The sequence below is a fragment of the Natator depressus genome, chromosome 3, assembly GCF_965152275.1.
Source record: "Natator depressus isolate rNatDep1 chromosome 3, rNatDep2.hap1, whole genome shotgun sequence".
NCBI classification, from domain to species: Eukaryota; Metazoa; Chordata; order Testudines; family Cheloniidae; genus Natator; species Natator depressus.
This window is the reverse complement of record NC_134236.1, coordinates 142,250,938-142,277,497: the sequence shown is the minus strand read 5'-3', so window position 1 is coordinate 142,277,497 and position 26,560 is coordinate 142,250,938. Positions and strand designations below refer to the sequence as shown.

General features: G+C 41.8%; 1 protein-coding gene across 1 annotated transcript; it reads left to right on the top strand.

The window, feature by feature from the left end:
• The first annotated feature begins 7,638 nt into the window (after window positions 1-7,638).
• Window positions 7,639-23,254, top strand: HNRNPU (heterogeneous nuclear ribonucleoprotein U). Its single transcript, XM_074948940.1, has 14 exons — window positions 7,639-8,378; window positions 9,390-9,504; window positions 9,628-9,701; window positions 13,332-13,471; window positions 15,143-15,242; window positions 16,511-16,623; window positions 17,066-17,329; window positions 17,643-17,762; window positions 18,354-18,482; window positions 18,870-19,038; window positions 19,561-19,806; window positions 20,321-20,514; window positions 22,487-22,558; window positions 22,916-23,254. The coding sequence occupies exons 1-14, from the start codon at window positions 7,670-7,672 to the stop codon at window positions 22,967-22,969; spliced, it is 2,499 nt and encodes an 832-aa protein (XP_074805041.1). The 5' UTR covers window positions 7,639-7,669; the 3' UTR covers window positions 22,970-23,254.
• The last annotated feature ends 3,306 nt before the right edge of the window (window positions 23,255-26,560 follow it).

Sequence of the window (26,560 nt, the reverse complement as noted above, 5' to 3'; positions counted from 1 at the left end):
GGTTTTACCAATAGATCCTACAGCTAGGAAGCATCAAGGTTATTCCACATAATTCTTTCGAGTCTGGCTCCCTGCCCCAGTTAGCATGTAGAAATATCACTACAGAAAGACCTAAAGAAACTTAGTGTCTGTTTCCACTGAGTTATGTGGCATCACATGAAGTCTTATGTGATAGTACTTAGGATAATATGAATTTGTCAGCTAAAGCTACTGTACCATGGCTTTGAGTAAAGTCACAAGAAGCCCATTATGGTTAAATAATTGGAAAGGACATACATTTTTCCAAGGCCAGCCTTGTAAGCTGTTTGAGTCCTTGAACCTTGCAGAATGCTCTGAATCCAGAAACAGTCTCTGTCAGTCTTCTGCCTATTTCCAGAGCGTGAAGAATTGTTGAGCCAAACAGATTATTTCACAATGGAAACATTCTTGTCTCTATAGTGGCAGACGACCAGCTGATGCTGGTGGTGTCCTGATGGTCCTCTGACAGGATGCCATGAGTGATGGTGACTCTGACTTGTATAAAGAGGACATGGTTCTCCCAACATGAAGCATTAATTTCTGCAGCCATTCCACACACAAATCTATCAAAAATGGGCTGGGTGGAATAGCTGAAATATGATCAGATACAGAGCTTCATTTTAGTCCACTGTGACAAAAGCCAAGTGACATTGGGCCCTGAGAAGGGATTGGTGCATCTTGAGCCCTACTGGAAACTGTTGAAGTACAAAAAGGGAAGTGATGGCAATGGGAAGACTGGTGCCAAATTAAAGCCAGGAGCTTGATTTTCACTATTAAAAAGCCCCCCTCAGCTCCACTTGAAATCAATGGGAGTTGTTATTACTCGGCACCAGTGAAAATCTGGCTCCAGGTCCTCTGAACAAATATAAGGCCCTAATACTGCATGGGGCTTCTGCATTTTCCTGGCTTCTAACCAGACTCTTCTATTCTGCAGCCCAACTGCTGGTTCCAGCTAGTCAATACCCTGCACCTGCCACTGTCAGGAGCATTCCTGAAGGAACGTTCCTTTTTTAAGCAATAAAGTTCTTTCCTGTACAGCTTCACTGCAGCTCTTTTGGCCGCCTGGAGGCAGAGAGCTACATAATGCTGGCTGATGCTGCTTGCACAGGAAACACTAAAGACACAGTGTAGAGGCTGGCAGAAGCATGGACAACTGAGGGCTTTGAAGGGAGACACTTAATTCCTGAAAAGCTACAGAAGTTGGAAGAGCAGAGCCCTCCTGCATAAAGGAGAAACTTGGGTCCCCCGATGGGTGGATTTGGATCTCGTTCTCCTGACCGTACCAGGCCTAGATTACTTGAAGAAAAACTGGCAAACTTTTCTTGGTCATAATTTGATCGGTCTCATGTCAGAGGCTCTGAGTTACTGGGAAAATGTGGCCTGTACTTAAATACAGGGAAAGAAGGTTACACCCATAACAGAAACCACACAATTATAGTAAGGGGGGAGGAAGGAGATTCCTGCTATTCTAAAAGTAAGCAGGATGTTTTGGGGACAATATTTTTCCTTTTAAAGGGAAAGTTGCTATCAATATTTGGAGGCAGTTGAAATTAGACAATTTAGGACAAGGGGGAGGGCGGGAAGGGTACAAAGATAGAATAGGAAACTAGGGTAATAGGTCTGGGGAACTGTACCTTTAAAATGCTCTGACAAGAGCCACTTGGAACCAGTTATGATGTTCTGCAGAGGCTCACGTTATAACAATGCTGATCAGTTAGAACTCAGACACTGAAAGAAGTGGACCGGTGTCAGAGTCCATAACTCTGTGATCACTGAATGCCTCAGTAGGAAACAGGGTAAAGGTGAGAATATCAGTGGGGGAGGGGGGGTAGATGGGAGAGAGCAGAACTAAGAAATGGTAGCCATCCAAATAGATAAGTGCCCCTGTTGTCTGACTGTATGGAAGATGTAAGAAGGGGATTGAATTGCTACTGGACACCTATGACCCCTGCCATGTGCCTGGCAGAGTGACATACATAAACGTGGATCTGTCTAATCCAGGCTGTGCGTGGGACAGGGTGCTGAGCAGACAGCATAGCTTCCATTCACTTAGGGTCCAGTCTAAAACTTGTTAGTCTATTGAATGATTGATTGGGCTCTCTAAGCAAGAACTGCTTAACAAACTGTACATGAGGGTGTGGGAGCTACTGGATATGTCCTGCTACTCCTTCCATTTCCATGTTTCTTGCTGGGTGGGGGGAAAAGAGACCTTCCAGGGACATGGAGGGCAGACAGCAATGGAAACTAAGGCCCACGGTCAATGGGAGAGGAATTTGAAGAGACCAAGGGAGTTTAGTGTAAAGGAGATGAGGAGAAGTGAAAATTGACAAATGAAATAATGACTAAAGGAATAAATGTGTACATAGCAATATCAAATGGGAGGAGGCAGCAGTTAAACTGTAGGAGGGAGTGAAATAAGTTTTAAAAAGACTCAAAAAGTACCTTTTGGAGGGGTGTCTGGGAAGGAAAAAATAAACTAACCTTAAAAATGAGTACAGAATAAGTAGAGGGGATAATAGACACAGAAAGAAATTGGAGTATGATGGTTGTCACCTTTCAGTTTAAATACACAGCAGTGTCTTATATCATGCAACAGAAGGGTATGGGACATAAGGTCTAGAATACAGAGATTTGTGACTAGCACTGATGCTGGGTTTTTATATCCGTTATGTTATCTGAGTAACTTTGTAAGTTTTATGGTTGCAAAACAGTTTCTACTAGAACTCCCTATTTTCAGAGGTTCATAATCTTCCAAAGGTGAATGGTTTGGATAAGGAAAACCTCTGTGCTTGGCAGCCAGAAACTGGAGATGGTGAAAACTTGAGTAAAGTCCTTTCAGCTGCCTGAGCTGCAGAAGAGAAGGATGAGGAAAGCATATTCCCCATTAATTACAATTTTGTTTTTAAAATAGGGCTATAGTGCCCCCTCCCCCCACCCCAAAAAGGGGCTAAAGTTCTAAAACATTTACAGGACTCAGGACTAGTGAGTCTCTTGGTTTGGGAAAACATTGTCTTGATTTAACAAAATGACTGTATGGCAATAATGTATCTCGCATCAGTATGGTTCTACTCTTAAAAGTACAAAAAAAGCTACATGGGGCTCTATGTCTGTCTCAATCATTTCATATCAATTTTTTCAGTTTCTACAGGAAAAAACTTTTCTAACTGCCAATGACACAACCACCTGGGATTTGAAAATGAAACTGGGTTCTCTCCTCAGACATAATCACCAGTAATGAAGGTGCTGTAGACCAAAACCTGCCCTCAGCTACACCTGTGAAAATCTATTGAACATCGTTTTGCACAGGTGTAACCGAAGGCATAATTGACCCTGCATTTATTACTGGCCCAAACTTAGGGCTTGTCTACACTACAACAGCACAGCTACAGTTGCTGCAGTGCCATAGTGTGGACACTTTCTACAGTGTTGGAAGGGTTTCCCCCCCACTATAGTTAATCCAGCACTCCAAGAGGCAGTAGCTAGTGGTGTCTATACGGGGATTTAGGTCAGAATTTTTCACAACCCTAAGTAATGTAGCCATATTGAGCTAAGTTTTAGGTGTAGACCAGGGCTAAGTAAAAGTGGCTCAATGATCAGAGGTGCTGAGCAACCCCCCTCCCAATGGGTGCTGCATGTGTTAAGCATCTGTGTAAAACTAGACTTTGTGTGTCTAAATATTACTTTCGGATCCTAACTTTAGACACGTAATTTTAAAAGTTGTGGGGTAAGTAAATCTTTTGATGGGCATGAAAGCTCTTAGCTGTTTTGATTCTCCAGGGTTACACGAGTGTAGAGCAGTAAGAAAGTGTTACTAAAGTTGGCAGACATGATTGAATACATAAAGGAAGCAGATATCTTGAGACATGCAGATGCTTTTTTTACAATTGTCTTCAGTATACGACTATACCCCTAAGTCAAAATGAGGGTACCTTTTAAATATAGAGGTATGTGCTGATGGGTGGATTAAGGCAGGATCTAGAGCCTAGGCTAGAAGGAGCCCATCAATACGTAAAGCTTGGATCTGAGGCTACGGAGTAAAAGTCCTGGTGGAAGCTATGATTTGTGTGTCTAAATGGGCAGCCAGATTAGGACATGATTATGGCTTTAGTTTACAGGGCCCCGCTCAATAGAGTCATGTGATATCAGAACTTAATTCATTTTTTAAAAGTTTCTACGATTCTTGGTTGCAAAGAGAACCCGGGAAATGACTTGTAAACTGATGCAGTGTTGTCTGCAAACTTCAGGAAGGCATTTGAAACAATAGCTCTGGCTATATCTACATGACATCCTTTACAGTGGCACACCTGCACTGATGCAGCTGCGCTGCTCTAGTGCTTCTGGTGAAGATGCTCTAAGCTGACGGGAGAGAGCTCTTTCATCGGTTTAATAACTCCTGCTTCCATGAGAGGCAGTAGCTATGTTGGCAGGAGAAGACATAGCTCCTGCTTTCCCGCCAACATAGCGCTATCTACAGCAGCATTTAGATCCGTATAATTTATGTCACTCAGGGATGTGGATTATTCACATCCCCTGAGTGACTTAAATTATATCAAAGGAATTTGTAGTGTAGACATAGCCTCTGTAAGGTCTGAACTGCCCATTCACTTTAATAGGTTAATGCTGAACCCCCACCACCACCTTGCCCAGAACAGTAGTGTCACACCAATACTACCTCAGCAGAGTACCTGGGTTTGTCTAGATGAAAAGATTAAGGTTAGATTATCTCTGTTGGCTAACCCTGACCAAACAATGACCTTTCCCCTCGTATAGATGCAGGCTAACGCCTTTTACCTCTCTGTAGCTGGTCCAGGTTGATACAAGGCACCCATTTTAGGATTGACTTAGAGCTACTAAATTGATGTAAAATATATTAACCTTCATCAACACTAGGGTAAAACGTGGTAGCCCTGATCTTTTTCTCATCTTTATAGACTGTGTGTGTGAAGGAGCCGGCCCTTGCTGTTGCCACCTCAACATGTCTGTGAGGGGGATGATGTCAAGGCCTTTTGATTGAGTCAACTGGGTTAGTGGGTACAGAGTCCTCTCCCACCAGGATGAACTCAATTTATCTGAAGACAGAGCAGTAATCTGAGGGCTTTTATAAAAACAAAAATTGTACTGCTTTAATTATACCAGTTCTATTTTAACTATACAACACCCTTAGAGTGGATGCACTGACACTGGTATAAAAGCTTATATAGCTTATTCTAGTTCAGGAAAGAAAATCTGCTATACCAGTATAAGGCACTTTTATGCTAGTATAACTGTGCCCATATTAGGGGTTATACTATCATAACTGTATCAATAAACAGTAACTGACTGAGGGCCTGTCTACACTACCCGTCTGATTGGCAGGCAGCGATCGATCCAGTAGGGGTCAAGACGCAATAAATCGACCGCTGAGCGCACTCCCATCGACTCTGGTACTCCACCAGAATGAGGAGCGCAAACGGAGTTGACGGGAGAGCGTCAGCTGTCAACTTACCAAAGTGAAGACACCACGGTAAGTAGATCTAAGTATGTCGACTTTAGCTATGCTATTCATGTAGCTGAAGTTGCGTATCTTAGATTGACCCCACACGGTAGTGTAGACAAGCCCTGAGTTGTACCAGTATAAAATTTCTCGTGTAGACAAGGCCTAAACTATAAACTAAGCACCTTCATATTGGTATAACTGCCCACACTAAAAAGGGTTACCTGGTATAACTATGCTGGTATGATTAAGGGGGTACTACTTTTGTGTGTAGACAAGGTCTTAGATCCAGGAGCTTGGCTCCTAGCATGCTTGTGTGAACTCTGCATACTGAATAGGTGTAGCCTGTGGAGTCCGCACTTGGATTCTGATCCTGTGAGCCAATATGTGCAGGCAGACCCTTTAGGGAATCTAACTAAATAACCTCTCCCCCCACTAAGCTGGGGGGGAGAAGCAGATACGCCGGAGGGTAGGGATAGGGTCCAGAGTGACCTAGACAAATTGGAGGATTGGGCCAAAAGAAATCTGATGAGGTTCAACAAGGACAAGTGCAGAGTCCTGCACTTAGGACGGAAGAATCCTATGCACTGCTACAGGCTGGGGACAGACTGGCTAAGCGGCAGTTCTGTAGAAAAAGACCTGGGGATTACAGTGGATGAGAAGCTGGATATGAGTCAACAGTGTGCCCTTGTTGCCAAGAAGGCTAATGGCATATTGGGCTGTATTAGTAGGAGTGTTGCCAGTGGATCGAGGGAAGTGATTATTCCCCTCTCTTTGGCAATGGTGAGGCCACATCTGGGATATTGCGTCCAGCTTCCCTACCCCCCCGCGCTAGAGAAAGGATGTGGACAAATTGGAGAGAGTCCAGCAGAGGGCAATGAAAATGATTAGGGGGCTGGGGCACATGACTTATGAGGAGAGGCTGAGGGAACTGGGCTTGTTCACTCTGCAGAAGAGTGAGGGGGAATTTGATAGCAGCCTTCAGCTATCTGAAGGGGGGGTTCCAAAGAGGATGGAGCTCGGCTGTTCTCAGTGATGGCTAATGACAGAACAAGGAGCAATGGTCTCAAGTCGCAGTGTGGGAGGTCTAGGTTGAAACATCACCCTCCTAGTGAAATAGTGAAGCACTGGAATGCGTTACCTAGGGAGGTGGTGGAATCACCATTCATAAAGGTTTTTAAGGCCCGGATTGACAAAGCCCTGGCTCGGATGATTTAGTTGGGGATTTGAGCAGGGGGTTGGACTAGATGACCTGCTGAGTCTCTTCCAACCCTAATCTTCTATGATTCTATGACATCCCTGCAGGCACAGAGGTTCATGTACATGGATCAGCTCACAAGATTGGAGCCTTCAGTTTGACAGACTAACTCTGTATTTTCTTCTTTATTCTAATGGATGATCTAGATAGGGTCAACACAGCTTCCTGGGGCAGGGAGACAATACTCCAACTCACCCTTCTGGAAGGGGAGACTACAGCCTCCCTTCCCCGCTAGGCAACAGGTCAAGTTTAAATGGACACTGCAGGATTGTAGGCTGCAGTTTACTAGCTAGTCAGCCACACTTCCACTGTGCCTGTCTATAATCCTTATCAATTCGTGCTGATAGCTACTATTTATATAGCACTTCGGGGCCAGGGCGCTTGGTGCTTTAAGGATGATGATACTCCCCTACCTTTGTATATTTCAGATGGGGGCCAAGGCACAGAGCAGAGCAGGGAAGGGACTTGCCCAAGGTCATACCCAGCCAGTGGTACGGGCACAAGTAACATCAGTAGCTCTTTGCTAAGAGCACTAGTCGGGTTCCTGCTGCCCCGTGAAGGGTTCATACCTGCCCCTTTGTGGCGCTGGAAAAGCTGGGGGTTGGCAAGGTTGAATGCGCTGGGGCGGGTATTTACGGTAGTGGGGTTGGAGAGGCGCTCGGCGGCACTTACGGTAAATGGGGAGGGAGGGGGTATATTGCGTGCGCGGGCGGGGCAGGCAGAGCTGCGTGCTCGGCCCCGCGAGGCGCGTCTCTCCCTCGCGAGCTCGGTGAAAGGATTTGGCGCCAGGCGGGTCCGCTCTGCAGCTGCCGCAGCCGCACGAACCAGCCGCGCCACCCACCCACCCGCGTCCCACCGGGGCCTCGACCCAGCGCCGCCGCCCGACCGAGCCCAGCGCCGCCAGGCACCGCGCCGCCGCCATGAGCTGCTCGCCCGTCAACGTGAAGAAGCTGAAGGTGTCGGAGCTGAAGGAGGAGCTGAAAAAGCGGCGTCTCTCCGACAAGGGCCTCAAGGCCGATCTCATGGAGCGGCTCCAGGCCGCGCTAGACCAAGAGGAGGCTGGCGGGGGAGGCCCCGCCAGCAGCGCCGCCGAGCCCGGCAACGGCAGCATGGAGGGGGAGGCGGCCGAGATCGGCCAGGAGGGAGGCCCCGACCAGGCCGCGGCCTCCACCGCCGAGGACGACGACGAGGAGGGGATGGAGGCGGCCGATGGCGACGCCATGGAGCTGGGCGAGGAGAACGGCGAGCGGGCGGGGGCCGGGGGCGGCCCGATGGAGGAGGAGGCGGCCGGCTCGGAGGAGGAGGAAGAGGAGGATGAGAACGGAGACGACCAGGGCTTCCAGGAGGGGGAGGACGAGCTCGCCGACGAGGAGGAGGCCGCGGCCGGCGACGCCAACGGGCACGGGGAGCAGCAGCCCCCACAGCAGCAGCAGCCGCCGCCGCTCCTGCAGCCCCAGCAGCGGGTGCCCGCCAAGGAGGCGCCCGGTAAAAGCGGCGCCTCGGGACCCCCGGCAACGGCTGCTGCCGGCCCGGCGGCCCCCGCCAAGTACCAGCCGCAGCAGCAGCAGGACAAGAAGAAAGCGGAAGGCGGCGGCGGAGGCGGCCGCCCCGGGCCCCAGGCAGTCGGGGGTGAGTGCGTGGCCGGGCCGCAGCGGCCTCCCCGGGGCTGAGGGGCCGGGGGAGGGGGGGTGGTTTCCGGGGTGAGGGATTCGTAGTTTAGCACGAGATCCGGGGCCTTCCCCGCCGGCGATGGGGGGGGTGAGGGGTCGGGATTCGCCCCCCCCACCCCCCCCATCTCCGCCGCATGTCTCCCTGCGGCGGATGCGCCGGGCCCCGCGCTGGGGGCGGGGGTCTCGGGCAGGTGGGGTGGTTGCGCGGGACCGTTGCGCCAGTCTGCGAGCGCGGCGGGGGGTCGAGGGGGAAGGGGTTGCCGCGCCGTGGGGGAGGGGCGGTTCCGGAGGGGCCGCTGGGGCGCGCTGTATTGTGCAAACGAACGCTTCGCGGCGTGACGTTGCTTCCGGCCTGGCTGGTCTTCGGGATCGCGCTTTTGGAACGCTGGGTACAATGGAGGCGGAATCCCCTTCCCTGCGGCCAGGCCCCATGCGGAGCGGCCCCCGCCGCCAAGCTGCGCCGGGCCAGGCGGAAAGGGAGGCGCTGCAGTTCCGTAGTGCCCTTGTGCGCAGCTCCAGTGTGCCCTACGGGGTGGGGGAGGGGGAAGGAGGATGTAAATGATCTATTGAATGCAATGAGTTACTGGTCTCTTAGCTGCTTAACTTTCCTGGGCCCTGAACCCAGCAGGTGTCGTCTCTGTGCAGGGACAGTATAAATGAGCTCATATTATTCTTGCCACTTTTTTTTAACAGATCTGACAATTCATGAAGTAATTTTCGGACCACATCATTGTTAGAAGCTTAGTGCTGCAGCTAGGACAACTCTGCATTTTTTTTTTTTATTTTTTTTTTAAAATAATTTTAAGAGATCTCTATGCAGGACGCATAATTTTCTGGCAGCTAGGTGGTGTGCTCTTAAATTTTAATTTGAAACCTAACATTTAAGGAAATACTAACTTGTACAAATTAAAATGCATTTCTCAACAGGACCTACCTTAAACATATTTTTCATTTAAATTACTTTCTGTAGGAGATACTAAAACAGAACAACAAAAAGCTGGTGATAAAAAGAGAGGTGTGAAGAGACCACGTGAAGACCATGGCCGGGGATATTTTGAATACATTGAGGAAAACAAGTACAGCAGGTAGAGAAACTTCAAACCACTAAATAATATTAGAGGTCTATCAATGAAAAGCACTAAAAGTTAGGTATTAATTACACTTTGTAAAAACCACTATTAAGGAAAATTTATTACGTTGGTTTTTAGGGCCAAATCTCCTCAACCACCCGTTGAAGAGGAAGATGAACAGTTTGATGACACAATGGTCTGTCTTGATACTTGTAAGTATTTCTGTTTTTTGACTCTAGTGACAAATTCCCTGTCCTCCTCTTCACACCCCTCCTCCCCCTTATTTTTTAAAACTAGCTTGCCGAACTGTAGTAGGAACATGCAGGTTGACTCTCATCAGTAAAAGTGACCTGTGAAGGACTTCAGAATTGGCTTGTGCCATTTTTCTGCTTTTTATGATATATGAAGAGAGACAGAAAGGCTTTACTTGGTTTTATTCCCTGTATGGTGCTTTTTTAAAACTTTTTTTTTTTAAAAATATCATCCCTGGTTTTGCTGGTGAACTAGGGAATGGGGGGAGGGGTTTCAGGATGTATATTGCAAAGGGATACATCAGATCTGTAACTAAGATTTTTCCAAAATGTTCACCAGTTACTGACAGGTGTTCCCAAATGAGATTCAAAATTGGGAGAAGGCATAAATGAAGTGGAAAGAAACTCAGTGGGCTGGTTTATTTTGAGAACTTGATTATGAAATGGTACATACAGGCTCTGTTATACTGTACAGCCATTCTAACTTAGAGGGAAGAGGCAGCTTACCTCAATTAAAAAGATTAAGATAAGTGATAAGAGAGTACATATTGTGATGAAGTAACCCTGCTTTTTAGTTCGCTTAGGCCGTATTCTGCAACGAGCAGTCTTTGCGTTGATATTAATAAGTTAGAACAAACCATTAGTTGATTTCTAATTGGTTGTCAGTCATCAGTGCAAAGTAGAAATGTGTTGGTATGCATTGAGAATTCTTACCCACTTGTGTACAAACCTTGTACAGCTGTAAAGTCTTACCTATCAGTCATTTGTAATGTCAGCTGTACATTAGACTCAGAATTGGTTGAGCACTAGTATGTCCAGTTCCAACCATGTATGTGATTGACTTATGCAGAGTAGTAAATTTGTAAAGGGGAGAGAATTACCAACTTGTGAGCCCTTGGTGCTGCCACTAAGGGTAAAGTGTGGGGGGGGGAGGGGCGGGGGGATTAGTTTTTCCAGATATGTCACTAGCGTTTAATGGTCTCTGTGTAAAGCAGTACCATATTTTCTACAGTGCCTTGACCCAATGGATAGTTACTGTGTCAATTTAAAAAGAAACCTTATCCAGTCTGTTAGACAGCTGCAAATTATATCTTTCACTTTCATTAAAGGGAGAACAGTTGAGATCACACTTGTCTAAAAGTAGCATACATAGTAGTAGTTTACACGTAATGCTAAGGCCAAGTCTACACTACCTGCCAGATCTGCGGGTAGTGATCGCTCTATCAGGGATCGATTTATCGCATCTAGTGTAGACACGATAAATCGATCCCCGATTGCTCTGTCGACTCCGGAACTCCACCAGGGCGAAAGGTGGAAGCGGAGTCGACGGGGGAGCGGCGGCCGTCGATCCCGCGCCGCGAGGACGCAAAGTAAGTGATTCTAAGATACGTCTACTTCAGCTACGCTATTCTCATAGCTGAAGTTGCGTATCTTATATCGATTTTCCCCCCCTTCCCCCTCCCCAGTGTAGACCAGGCCTATGATTACTATAGCTGAAAGTATAGAAATGTTTCATATTTCAGCTTGTTTGCTCTGCGTATTTTGACATCATTTTATCATCAGTTTCTGCTCTTTGTGGAGAACTTTTTAAAACTGGGAAAATGTGGATTCACAGTCACCTCAACAGACAGTATGGATTAGGTGTAGTTTATGAAACTTATAATTTTATTTATTTTTTGGAAAGTGCTAGCAGTTAATTCAGTTTGATAGTGTTTCTTGATAGACTGGATTTCATTCTTAATTGAAAACTGCTAGTCGTAAGCAGCTGTTTTTTAATGATAGAACTTTCAGAGTGCCTAAATAATAGCTGTGGCTTTATTGTACCACTAGTAGTGGTTTAGTTTTCTTGAACACAAGTAGTTATGCCACTGAAGTCCAGTCATTTTACACAGATGTCAACTTAATATGACCAGTGGTGTGAGGAAACACTACATGTGCATTGGTGGCCTGTATTTCCTAGAGTCCACCAGTTTTTTTAGATTACATTATATTTCTACTTGTGTCAGCCTCTGGGCAACATTGATCCAGATTATATATTCCTGATACTTCCATACAAAGGGATGTTAACTTTTCTTTAAATTTTAAATGTTTTTATAAAACAGGTAAGCAGAACTATGCAAGCTTATCTCTAATCAGTTTCACTTTCTGGTTTGTATGCAATAATGTGTGGAGGGTATCGGAAGTGTTCTGAGAACTGTGGATGAAAGTATTTATTAGTAGTACAAAATAAATTTCAGTTGCAAACATTGTGGTGGTAAACAGGGTCATTCCATACAAACCGAGAATTCTGATAATACTAAGCACCTTAAATCTTAGACCTAAAGTATATGTGTACTGTTGAGACTTCTTAGTTTTAAGACTATCACAAGATGCAGCATGTAAAACAGTACAGTTCCTTTGTGTGTGCATAGACTGGTTACTGTTAACTTTTAAATCTTATGTGCTGTTCTAATTAGAAGTGGGGAAGGCAAGTCTTATACATGGGCAGGATAATATATTGTTCGCTAAATTTCAGCGTGGCTGTGGTTTCTAGTACATTCTTGGGCACTTCAAGGGCTGCATCCCACACCTCGCATCCCCATGTTACATTGGTTTGTTATGGCTTAAGATCTGCTGTTTTTGCCCTCAAGAGGCTTCCATGGTGTTACTGGCTTCAGTTTTGACATCCTCTTTGGGACTGAGGTTCCAACTGTGCACCAGGGTGGTGTTTTGTTTGTGTCTCTCTCTCTCCTCCTCCCTTCCCCCCCCCCCCCCCATGTGGTACTTTTTTCTCATTTTGAAGGATAATCTCCTGCTATGCTCTCCCTGTGTAAGCTACCTATATCTGATTTGGAGTATTTTATTTTAATTGTCTACATTACTAACAAGTAGCCATCTTAATTTCAAGCCAATCACACACACACACACCACATATAGCTTTTGGTACTCCGTTTGTATCTTAATATTGTTGTATAAACCGTTAGCACCTATCTGTGTTTAAGGCTATTTTTGATGTCTGCCTGTAAACAGTTAACTTTGTTACACCATATGGTAAATAGAAATAAACTTTAAGCGGTGATGTGTAGACTCACTAGCAACAGGTTTTTATAGGAAATTGGGAAACATCAATAAATGTGTAAAACTGATTCATAACACTCATCGGGCTTCCTCAGGACTTTCTAGTTGATCAGCTGTCTGAAACCTTGAGCTGGGAAAGAACCACCAATATTCAGCAAACCAGTTGGCTTATCGAAGTGTCCATATCCAGCAGCAGGAGAGCTGTGTTCCAGTCATGCCTCATATGGAATAACTTACTGAATAAGTTAAATACTGAAAACAATACTGAGAACTTTCTGAAGTTAATTGTAACTTAAAGGTGTATGCCGAAACTTTTTAGCATGAGTGCCGAAAGTTACACCGAAGGCCATATCCGGGCATCCAAATAATTGGCTTACTTTCATGAGTGCTAAGACCACTTGTAATCAACAGCTTGGCACTTCTGAAAGTCAGATCACCTATTTAAGTGCCCAACATTTGTTTTAAACTAATCTGTTTAAATTTCAGACATCATATGAAAAGCAGTAAACAGTATGATTTTTATTATATTGACAGATAACTGCGACCTACATTTTAAAATCTCAAGAGACCGTTTTAGTGCTTCCTCTCTGACCATGGAAAGTTTTGCCTTTCTCTGGGCTGGAGGGAGAGCCTCCTATGGAGTTTCTACAGGCAAAGTCTGCTTTGAAATGAAGGTAAATCCTATTATTACTGTTTTAGTGGGGAATAATCTTGAGCATGTGTAAAGACTTTAATTATTGCTCATCTTGGTATAGCTGGAATTTTACAAAAATATAATTCCATTCAGTTGTAGCTAGATCAGATGGGATAAATCCAGAGCATAGGGATTTTTAAATTGTTCCTCTGGTCCATAGAGAAAATTGTTTGTTTAAAACATGAAAAATAACTTAACTGGCAAAATGACTTCCTTTTATACAAAGAGTCTACAAAATGCAGAGATTTACATATGAATCCTATAGCTATAAACAAGGCTTGGAAAAACTTACCTAACGCCAACTAGCCAAGATAAGAGGATTGCGCTTCATGCCACCTACAGTCTGAAGGAATAAAATGGTACTGTATTTAATTGTAGTTTAACCCAGCAGTCTCATTCCTGGCCATACCCAGTCATCTATGCCTGCCACAGGAGTTGGTAACTTTACCAGACAACTAATAGTCAGGACTCCATCTCCTAGCTGAAGCCAGCATTGATCAGAGTGGGAAGGGGAAAGAAGCAGCAGTGCTGTAGATGGTCCAGAACCATGTACAAAGCCAGCACCTCCCACCTGCTGGGAAAGGGGTGGGTGCTGAAGTTACCAGCAGGTGCTGGTCCTTGTCTTGGCTCACTGCTTCCAGCTTATGTCTTAAATTCTTAAGCCTTTTCTGTGTATGCACCCCAGGCACAATTCTAGTGGCTTTTTGTTCTCCTTTCATCCAATGCCCTTAGGCCTCCGGACTCCTGCAAGGGTGGGTGGGTATCTCCTTTTACCCAGGTTCCCTTAATGAATTATTCTTGGTGCCTGCTGCCATTGCCATTACTGCTGCAGCTCCAATTGTCTTGTCTGTCTTCAAGTCAGTGTCATTCTGCTTATGATTTTGAAGAGCACAGGATTCTAGTTGGTTTTCACTTGATACAGCTTGGCAAAGCTCTGAGCAGCAGCAAACATATGGCAGCTAGCTGTCTACCCATTTATGGGGACTTAAGGGTGTTTGTTTTTTTTCTTTGTAATCATAAAAATAATATGTCTTTAAACAAAGACTAGGTTCTGCAAAAGTTGATAACATTTGCCTATTAGTCGCTTGCTATAAAAGAAATATTGTTAAGCTTTAAACTGTCCTTGTATCACTAAAACAGTGTTTTGTTGTATCAAAACACTGGCTTTATTTCTTCATGTAATACTGCACTTCAATCTGTACCGTATTGGCTAGAGTAATGTTAGTTCACTCTCATGCACGCAGAGTACTGACATATTACCATACAGAAGAGTCGAGTGTGTGTGTGTATTCAACATAATACTCATTTTAAAGTTAAAAGGGCTCCTTGTACTTCAAATGCCCCAACCTCCCCATAAACAAAGCTCCTTGAAGTCACACGCACCTTTACGTCCTTAGCCAGAAGATATAAGTACTTGGTAGCTGACTTGTAGTTCCAGAAAGTTTTAACTCAAGACTACTTCACTCTTTCCCCACTTCAACCCTCCCCTTCTCCCCTCCCCCCCCCCATACCTGAAAATGTGGTATGCTCCTATTCATACTTAATATTTTGCATCACCTCTTAATACAGGCTTCAAAATATTTCCTTCAGTAATTTGTCTTGTTTGAACCTGATATTTCATTTCACTTTATCAATTTTTGTTTAAAAACAGGTTACAGAGAAGATTCCTGTTAAACATCTGTATACAAAAGACATTGACATTCATGAAGTGCGGGTTGGCTGGTCACTGAGTACAAGTGGAATGTTGCTTGGTAAGACTTCAAAATATGTCAGTCAGTATTACTTAAACTTATCTAAAAGGCATTCAGCCTGTTTTTGATGACTGCTTTACTTCTTATGGAGTAACTGAATCTGTGTAGGCTTTTTTGCTGTTGGTGATGCCTCTTAACCACACTAAGATAGGCATTGTATCAAGTGATTCTGTGAAGACCGTGGCTTTGAAAGGATACACTTCTTCAGCCAAAACAAGCTGGTTTTTGAATATTATAGATGTAAGGGCTACTTGACTTTGCAAGAACTGTGCTTCCCTCTTAATGATAAAAAGCATCAGCTGTGTAGAATAATTCTGTATAATCTTTGCTCTGCATATAACCTGTGTGCCGTCAGCACAAGACTGTCTTGAAGAGCAGATTGCTAAGTATCTTGGCACAAGTCCAGAGAAAGAAACACAGATATTACACTCAGAATTATTAATAGGAAGATAAAGAATTGTGATGTTTCTGCCAAAATTATTTCACTTTTGAAAGTGGGCAGGAGGGAAGAATACTCTGCTGGATGAAAGGAAATTATTCTTCTAGTATTCTGCTGTCTAAATATTTAAACACCCACCATTGTTAGTGAGGTGCCATCTTTGTAGATAATGTTTGAGTTCCCATCTGTTTCTGCTGCAGCAGCTGTAAACTAATATTTTTAAAGGTGTGCTGGTGCACAAACAATTCTTCAGAATTTAAGATCCAGTTTTAATACCTGTGTCTACTGTGCTTGTTGAAATGTTCACTATTGAACAAATGGTAATCTGGAGCAGTATCTGGTGATGGTATTGGCTCCTTCTAAAAGAGTTCTTAGCTGCCACCTAATTCGTTTCAGTAAAAGTCAAATATGTTTTTAAAAACTAAAGATGTAGTCCATTTTTACAGTTCGTAAGGTAGAATTCAGTAATGAGCTATAGTACCTGGAGCGAATAGAGAAGGTCAAGAACTTCAAGGATGTAATAAAATCTATGGTGTAAATTTTTTTTAAGACTAGAAATATTTTAAAACAATGCTGAAGGACAGACTTTGAGTAATTTGGAATATCTGATTTCTTTGTTTTGATGTCTAGCTGCATTTTTTTTCCTCTTATTTTGGAATGCCTACTAGATAATAGCCTGCGGTGAAGCACCTGCAAAATGAGACACAGCACTATTGGTTTGAATGAATATAAACTTTTTTTTTTAGAATGTTTTAAAGTAAGTAAGCTAGAACGCAAGATTGTAGCTAGTCGCTGTAGCTTTCCTCTAAGTTGTCTTGTCTTTCACCAGGTGAAGAAGAATTTTCTTATGGATATTCTCTAAAAGCAATAAAGACATGCAATTGTGAGACTGAAGACTTTGGTGAGAAGTTTGATGAAAATGATGTGATTGCGTGTTTTGCTGTAAGTTTTCCACTATTTCTGTGTTTTTGAAACTTGAATTTTCTGGCTTAGTTATGTGGGAAGGGCTGACCTGATTCCAAAAAAAATGGAGCAAGATACGTTTATCTTAAACATTCTGGTTAATTTTCTTAGTGTTGGTACATTACTTGATGCTTGTTTAACTGAGTTAAAGCCATTTTCTGTATGGAAGACATTTACATTATACAAAGTTTGATAACTTTTATCTACGTTTATCTTAAGGGCTGCATTTTTCTTATGTCTAGCAAAACCTTAAATAAGATTAAGTTTGGTTACTTGTATTGCGGACAAAAGATGGAAACTGAGATTCCATCATGAAGTCTTGATAAAAGGAAACTTGAAGTGATTATATACGGAGTACTTGGGTTCCTACTAATTTGGTCTTTATACTAGTGCAAGTTAAACTAGTTTCATATATTAACAGAATTTTGAAGGCGATGAAGTGGAACTCTCATATTCCAAGAATGGGCAGGATCTTGGTGTTGCATTCAAAATCAGTAAGGAAGTTCTTGATGGGCGACCACTCTTCCCACATGTTCTCTGCCATAACTGTGCAATTGAATTCAACTTTGGTCAGAAGGATGAACCCTACTTTCCCGTACCTGAAGAGTATAGCTTCATCCAGAAGGTTCCATTAGAAGATCGGGTTAGAGGACCAAAGGGACCTGAACAAAAGAGAGACTGTGAAGTAAGTGTGATGTTTTTTAAAGCATATTGAAAATTTTACTACACAACTCATTTTGGCCATCTGTGTGGATGTTAGTTCTTAAAACGGGTAACTTATGATGTTTAAAGTGGTTACGTTTTTGAGATTGGCCATTCTATGAAGTTTACCAGTTTGTTTGGACCCGTTCTGAAGTTTCTCCATATTTTAACTAAATGAACCAATTAAAGCAATAATTGGCATAATATGGCAGCATTTTTTGATAAGCTGCCAGTTAGCACAGCTTCTATATTTGGCTTTTCACTTAAACTATAACATCTAAACTGTGTCATAATAGGTGGTAATGATGATTGGCTTGCCTGGAGCTGGGAAGACGACATGGGTTTCCAAACATGCAGCAGAAAACCCTGGAAAATACAATATCCTTGGAACAAATACTATTATGGACAAAATGATGGTAAGTAGTAGCAGGACTGAGGTCTGTCAGTAGACTTATAAAAGTTGAAAGGTTACTTGGATTTTTTTCATCCCCATATTGTTTATTTGATGCTTAAGTTCACAAAGTATTGAATAGTTCCTTGGGTTTTGGGAGACTTAAGGAATTTTGACTAAACAAAGTAAATATAGCATGAATTACAGCAGGCTTCTAAACCTTTATGTAGTATATGTTCTTAGTAGAAATCAGATTTCTTTGGTTGACCTGCTAGTTATGAAATGTCTGTGTATTTTTGTTCTAATCCTGTATTGCTTTTTGAGGATGGGTACACCTCTAAATTCTGACATGGATTTTAATGTAGTAGTTATTGCTTTTGCATGATGTCTGTGGTGATTATAAAGAGAGAGATTGCTCTCTTGCCACAGCAGACTTTTTAAAGAATTAACATTCCTTTTGTGGGATGATGTTAAGAACACCAATTCAAATGAGTTTTGAGGGCTTCACTTGGCTTAAAAAAATTAAGCCTTCAATGTCAGATAAAAGCACTTAACAAAGGAATAGGTCAGCAACCGGATCAGTACTACTATAACTTTGGAAAATATGTTTCTGTAGGTTGCAGGTTTTAAGAGGCAGATGGCTGACACTGGAAAACTTAACACACTGTTGCAGAGAGCTCCGCAGTGTCTTGGCAAGTTCATTGAGATTGCCGCTCGTAAGAAGCGGAACTTCATTTTGGATCAGGTATAAGCTACAGAGTATGAAATTAATTTTAAATTAGAATGGAAATAACTAAGTGGGATTCAGGTTTAGAATCTAGCAGCTGTTGTGCTCTACTACTTTTCCTGCTTACCTCATTGAGGAGGCCAAAGGTTGAACTGTACGACAAGCATTTTTAATCACTTCATATATCTACAATTTTTCCAAAATTGTGGGGTGTTGAGGGAAATAGTGTTCACATCCAAAGAGAGTAAGATTTTGTAAAGTTGCACCATGCTACATCTTTCCTTCCACTTACATGTAAAAGTCATTGCAAGCTCTTGTAGAGATGAAATTTATACACCATAAGTTTAACTTCCTTTAGTTCTGACAATGACAGCTACGTGTAGTAAGTTACTGCATTTTTTTCAGACAAATGTGTCTGCAGCTGCGCAGAGGAGAAAAATGTGCCTGTTTGCAGGCTTCCAGCGCAAAGCAGTTGTTGTTTGCCCAAAAGATGAAGACTACAAGCAAAGAACACAAAAGAAGGCAGAGGTGGAGGGAAAAGATCTTCCAGAGCATGCAGTTCTCAAAATGAAAGGCATGGAACATAATCCTATACTGTGTTTTAGGATGTTGAGTATCTGTTTAAAGGGATAATGTAAATTTTTAGAATTCAAATTTGCTTACCTTAAAACAGTTACACTAAAACCTAGAAACTGGAAGACTATCATAGCTTTGTAAGACAACACTATATTGTGTGTTCCCTCTGCTGCAGTCCTTAACACTACTCAGTCATGCTGATATGCTCCATGCAGATGCACAAAGCTGTCGTGGCATAAAGTGCCCTATTAAAAAAAACATTAAACATGCTTGGCAGACATTGATGTTTTGCTCTGAGTGCAGGGTTCAAAAAATTAATAGGCAGAATATTTTCTAGCTTTGGATAGTGTTAGCAACTTCTTGGTGGACTGTTTGCTTCACTTACCACTCCTCAGTTTTGTCTTCATATTCAGTGATTCGGTTTCTGGAATTTTGTCCCTGCTGTTGTAGGAGGAGTGAGTAAAGGGTTTTATTGTATCTGAATGGGTATTCTGAACATCCAGGGTTTTCTCCTTTATAGGAAACTTCACACTGCCGGAGGTAGCAGAATGTTTTGATGAAATAACCTATGTAGAATTACAGAAAGAGGAGGCTGAGAAGCTCTTGGAACAATATAAAGAAGAAAGTAAAAAATCTCTTCCTCCTGAAAAGAAACAGAACACTGGCTCGAAGAAGAGTAACAAAAAAAGTGGTAAAAATCAGTTTAACAGAGGTGGCCAGAGAGGACGTGGAGGATTCAACATGCGTGGCAACTTCAGAGGAGGAGGTAGGCCTAGAAACAGACCTGTTAACTTTATAGGCGTTTCTGGCTTTGGTGTTAACCTTTGACTGTAGCTGTTTCATTACCTTTATGCTGGGGAAAGCTTGACTTCAACTCCAACTCCAGATACACTTGAAGAGGAAGTCAAGGCATTTAAAAAAGAGTTTGCTAACTAACTTACATTAGTCCATAATTTAGAGGGAACTAGAGATCCTATACTGTAGTCATATGGCTTGTCAAGGGCACTGCTTCTGAATTTTCACATTTGGATTTGGTGTTTTGGTTTTGTACTACATTGATGTTTTAATCCGTTAGATCAGAAATTTCCTATTCAGGCATTCTTTTTCATTTGAAGCCAGTGGGCTTGAAATCCAAATCCATTAGGCAAAACAAATCCTCCTTAAAAATGTAGTAGGTGTAAAACATAGGATTTGAGATATGTCAGCTATATCAGACAATAGTTTTCATATAAGAAAGAGCTGTCAAACAAATGCATGTTTTTTATTTTTTCTTTCCACAGTCCCAGGGAACCGTGGTGGATACAACAGGAGAGGTGGCAATATGCCTCAGAGAGGAGGTGGCGGTGGCGGTGGTGGCAGTGGGGCAATTGGCTATCCATATCCTCGTGGTCCTGTCTTTCCAAGCAGAGGTGGTTACTCAAACAGAGGAAACTATAACAGAGGTGGAATGCCCAACAGGGGGAATTACAACCAGGTAGGTAATGCATTCTGTAGGTGTGCTAAAGCTGACTTACCAGGTATTTAAGGCAACTTCTTACTTGAAAGGTTACAGTAGTAATTTACAAATTTGCAGGTTGAAGCATGTTGATTCACAGTTTTAAAAACAACTCTCCTTTGATAGTGGTATGGTGAGTTTTTGTGTTAAAAGGCCTGTCTACTTTAATATTGGTGCAAGCATCTAGAATGCTTGCTAATACACATGGTACCAAACCTTTATTAAATGTGCTTAGAGCTAATGCCTCTGGTATAATTGGCAAGACTTTACACCTTTGCTTGCTCCTGTTAAATCAGAAATTTAGAGCTCTTGTTTTTGCAGTCTAAGCGCACTGCAGCAGAATTTTTCATTATGTTCCCACAAGATTTTTTCCGTGTGTTGTTGTGAAAGCTAGAAGCACTAGTCTAAGCGCTTCACTATCCGCTCTTCCACCGCTAGTTCTTTGGTGCCCAACAGCAGTTAAGGCAGTTCATTGCTTGTGTGCCCCTGCCACACCTGAGGAGGAAAGGTAACAGTTAACTGATTTAATAGAAATGTTGACATAGAATTGTTAAGTGAAAGGGACAGCACCTGTGTAAAATGTTCCTGAAAACGTACATAACTGAGAAAGCATTTTCACAACTTTAATAGCAGTAACCCAGTAAATGAATGTACTTGTTTTATGGAATATTTGGAGGCATATGTAGGCTCAAAACTACAGGAGCTACCATATCCAGACTACCAAGACTTGAAAAATAACAGTAGGGAATGTGTTCCATGTTTCACAGTCCCTGGTAGCTCCCGAGATGTACAGATATGCAAGGCTCCCCTCACATTATTGCAAGTAAAGTGAAATGTAACTGAAGGAGTAACTTTTTAGTAAGAAAAGGGGTGCAAAAAGGAAATACAAATTTTAACTGCTTCAAGCACTACAACCGAAAGTGTACACAGTTTAGGGGTGGCCATGGGCCCTCTTATGACTGGCTATGTCACTTGTATGATGTGGGAGGACAAATGTATCCCAATTTTTGGGGCTGATCTAGTGCATGATACATCAGTTAAGCACAGTGCATTCATTTAGGCAGGTTAGTGAGGATAAGTAGTGAAAGCATTGGTTCCTTGGTTATTCCAAATGGCAAATAGCAATATCTATTGTCTGGCTGTAGTAAGTCATCCAGATATTCTTGTAATATATTAATGAAATGCTAACTGAAAAGCAAAAGAACAGGTGTTCAAGCTGAAACTTCCTCATCTAGACATCATATTCCATAAGTATTTTGAGGATCTCCTAATAGCTGTTTGGGATCTGAACAGCACCAGGAACTTAATTGCCACTCTTTCTAATGGACAAATTTCAGTAGAGACATTCAAAAGTTAGGTTGGATTATCTCGACTGTCAAAGAGCCAGCAGATGGAGCCCAAGCTAATAGACTGACTTGACAAACTTCCCAAACACTGACGTTAAGCCAGAATGCTGCATTTCTTCCAATATAGTGAAAATTCCACACTTCCATAGTGTGGCTTGTATCCCAAACTCTGTGCACCACCTTTTCTCTCATTCATTCATTCATTATTAAATGAACCATATCTTTGTCTGATCACATAATAGCCTTGTGGTGACTGCAACAGTTGCTTACATGAAAGAATGGGAGCATTATTTATATTTATAGTTGTCTTAATAGAATTAGCCAGCTGGAAACGAGTCAAAACTGGATTAGTCAGTTCTTCAGACCAGCAGCAGCAGCAGTTTGAGAACTACTGGCTTATGAAACCTATCCAATCCGAAACCCTCACCAAATATAAATCTCTGAAACAATGGAGAGAAATGTAAGCATTTTAAGAGCTTTTCAGTGTCTTTACAAGGTTTGTACCATGACAGGTGCATTGGTAAGTCTTGGATTCTCATGCATACCCTTCTGGAATGTGGCCTACAACAGATGCAGTAGTGTTCTAAAACACCTTCTTGTTACAGAATTTCAGAGGAAGGGGAAATAATCGTGGCTACAAAAACCAATCTCAGGGCTACAACCAGTGGCAGCAGGGTGTAAGTAACCTCTGAGACTTTTCTTTAAGTCCTTAGGAATTGGCTCATTTACATGTGTGAAAATGCTGTGCAAAGTTGTCTCAAAGTCTAGGATATCTTGCATTTCAGCTGTGGCTTATTGGTTATAATGTCTGTCAGTATATTTGATTTCTTCTCAGTATGGCATTACATTAAACAATATGAAACTTCCTGTTTCTTACACATTTCAGATATTACTGCTAACTGAAAAGTTGTTAATCTTCCCTGTTTAGTTAGGTGTCGTCTAATTTCCTTGTAAATATTTTTAATGTAGGAAAGTGAGCTGTGAGTAATGTCTGGTTACAATTCAAAATTAATTATTTATCCCATTTATTGCAGCAATTCTGGGGTCAGAAGCCATGGAGTCAGCATTATCACCAAGGATATTATTGAATACCCAAATAAACGAACTGATACATATTTCTCCAAAACCTTCACAAGAAGTCGACTGTTTTTCTTTAGTAGGCTAACTTTTTAAACATTCCACAAGAGGAAGTGCCTGCGGGTTCCTTTTTTAGAAGCTTTGTGGGTTGATTTTTTTTCTTTTTCTTTTTTTTGTACATTTTTAATTGCAGTTTTAAAGTGATTCGTAAGAGAACCTCAGCATTGTGCACGATAAGAGAATGTGTCAGTATTTCAGGATTCTACATTTTATCTGTAAAATGTGACTTTTTTTTTTACCACAACAAAAGTAAAACGTTGCTTTGTATCTGGTGTCTTTTTATTAAAGAATTTTCTCCTTTTTCCTCCCTCCCCCAATTTCTAGGAAACAGTCGTGAGTCATTGTCACAATTGAATAGAAATGTTAGCAACCAGATTCATGTGGAGGCTCATAGTGGCCCTCATGAATATCATGACTATGTAATGCTTGTATTACACTCCATCCTCTCTATGTGGTTTCTGGGTAGAGGGAGTGGGAAAGCAAAAGTTTCTGGCAATAACTAGAAAGGTTTTATAACATTGGAGTTCAGCAAAACTGGGTGCAAAGAGGAAACCTGGAGCTAAATAGTGAAGGTGGAGTGCATGTAGAAGAGCTCTTAAAGTGTAAAACTTGGTTGCATTAATTGTGAAGGCTCAAACTTGTGAAGGTACAACACCATGAATTCTTTTCCATTTGTTCTGCATTTTGATTCTGAAAAGAAGCTGGCTTTGCCCATTTCTTATTAAACAAAACTTGTTGTAAATCCAGTTGTCTAATGGGATCTATATGAAGTTAGCTGTGTGTCTGTATATCCCTTTTCCCCCAAAATACTGTATACCTAGTGTGCTTGTAGTAGTTACTCCACCATTTTTGTAAGCTAATGAAACTGTGAGTCACCCATTTTATATCTAATTTTTAATCATGTCAATTCTCAAATGGGTGTATCTCCTTAGCCTGCTGATTCCTTTTTCTCTTTAAAAAAGTAGGTGGAGAAATTTAACTTTAGACGTTTGTTTGCAATAAAATAAATTCATTTTACTCTTGTTTTGGGATTCTCGCCATCAAGGTCTAAAATCCCTTTTAAAACTCTTCAGAGGAGGAAGAGAATGTACAAACTATTCTGTTGGACAGCTCCAATTCTTTACTCTGTACACTCTAAAAACACTGAAGTGAAAACTGGTGGCTGCTATAGTAGAAATATTGAAGTGGGATTTTCTTGCTTGTAAACTTGCTTGTAAAGGAACTACATTTCAGTCTCATAAGACAAATGTTAACCTGGCTGACAAAGTCTTTCATTAAACTTCCATATGACAGTAAATTGTTCCGAGCTAACATTACCATATGATCCTTAAACCCTCCACCGATCTTGAAGGAAGAGTCTTTTTTTAAAAAAAGACTGCCTCTTAGACTAGTCTATCAAATATTGAATGTCCTGGGGTTGAGGAGACCTAATGTGGAAAATATACATCCCATGTATAATGCCACAATCTGCTTCACTAATATGTAAAGAATTAGCCTTTGATGTGGATTGTACTGACTGCTGTGTAAATTCGTTTAAAGAAATCCCACTCTTGCTGTGAAATAGAAAATAGGGAGGGAAGAAAACCAAGGCCAACTCTAACATCTTAAAGCTCCAGTTTGACTGTAGCAGCAGTGTTCAATTAGAAGCATATACACAATTGTTGTAATGTTATTGCTAGCTAATTCTTGGCCTGCATAGGTCATATTATATGGGCAAGATGGATACTATTGACCTAAAGCTAGAATTAATACACCTTACCACTAGAACAAAGAGCTAGGGACTTGGATCACCATGTTCTAGTGTTTAAAACTAAAAACCATTATAGCAGAAACTGATGTCCTCTGTCCCGATGTAGAGGCAGTGTGGTGCACTTGAACAAAACAGTTTTATTTTAAAATGTCACTTGGCTAGTATAAGGAGTCCTGTGTAATGTTGAAGTTTGAAAATACTTCAGTTGTTTCATTGTTAAGAACTTGTAGCCATAGCAGCAGGTGACAACTGAGTACTAATAACCCCCCCACATGCGCGCGCACACACTTTTTTCCATGAGGTGGTGGTAAGTAGTAGTAATAAAATTGCTTTGAGGGAAGACAAATTTATTAATCATTAACCAATTTTTCCCATAAAGACACTAGTCACTGAAGCCAAATGGGAACTCTGTAACCACAGTATCCCTCATTGACTGGGAATCAAGCATTTTGAGTGGTATGAGACACCATTTTTCTCTAGTACTGTTTAACTTCTTGTTCTGTCTCCATGTTTTGCTATATACATGATTTTCCTTCCATTGGTCTTAAATACAAAACATCAGCATGTATTTTAAAAGTAGACATATGGATTGTTTTCATTTAGAAAACTAGTCTGATTATGTAAGATACCTTTGAGCATGCTGCAATTTCAGTAGTATTGAAGACTACATATGCAGTAAAAATGATTTCTCTAAAAATTCTTGCAAAATTCTGAGCTGTAGGAACAAACATCTCTAATTAGCTTAATATCTGAGCATGGGTATAAGAGGTGCTGACTCTTGACATCTCTTCTGATTCTTATAGCTGTGCCATTTGCACTATTAATCTAGATTTTAGAAATCTCCATCAAAAAAATGCAAACTTGTTTAAAACTTACAGAAATTCATTCTTTACTTTGATTACAAAGTTCTAGTCTTAAATAGATTTTTTTTTTTTATTAGCCAGCGAAGGAGAGGCTTTTTCTATAGTTTTAGGGGATCTTATTTAAAGTTCAAAAAATGTGTATACATTTATTGGTAGTGTATGAAGCTGGAATGTTAACTGGAGAGGGAGAATGGAAACTAAGTTGGATTTAAATATAGCTAGGTCATAGAGACAATTCCTCATATGATTGTTACCACACTTTCTGCATTTAAATATGTAGTCTGAGTAAAGAAATTAAAGAGAACAAATTCATGAGAGATGTAATAATTACATTCTCTTTTCCTTCCCCCCACCCCCCATTTACTGGTCTCTTGGGTTACAAAAATGTGATTATTTCTCTCCCTTTGCTTCCAAAATGACTTGCCAAAAAAAAAAAAAAAACCACATTTGTCGCTTACCTATGACTAAGGAAAAGCAATAGAAAATTTGTATGGAGTTGGGTTGATAGATAAAACTAATAGTGTTTCAGTAGAGTATAAACCACAGCTGTATGCTGTCACCAAAGAGGGGTTGCCATCTGGCATATTAAGTAACCACCGGCATGTTATAAGGCCTTGTTTACACTAGAAAAAACAGTGCCCATTTTATAGCAGTTGCACTGCTGCTAGCTATGCTGTGAGTACTCATAAAATGGGTTCCTATATTACTTCCATGTCATGAAAAGTACTGGAGCTGCAGTGATGGTGTAACTGGTATACTCAATAGTGTGTAGACAAGGCTTCATTGTACACCTGTTAGCAGTTCTGGTACCATACATAGTGTCCAAGCTTTAATGACTTGTCTGGTAAAATTGCTGGAGTCTTCTCTGCACAAGAACTTCAACTGTAGCTACCAGCTGCCGTAATATGGGCACTCACTCTTCTGGTTTC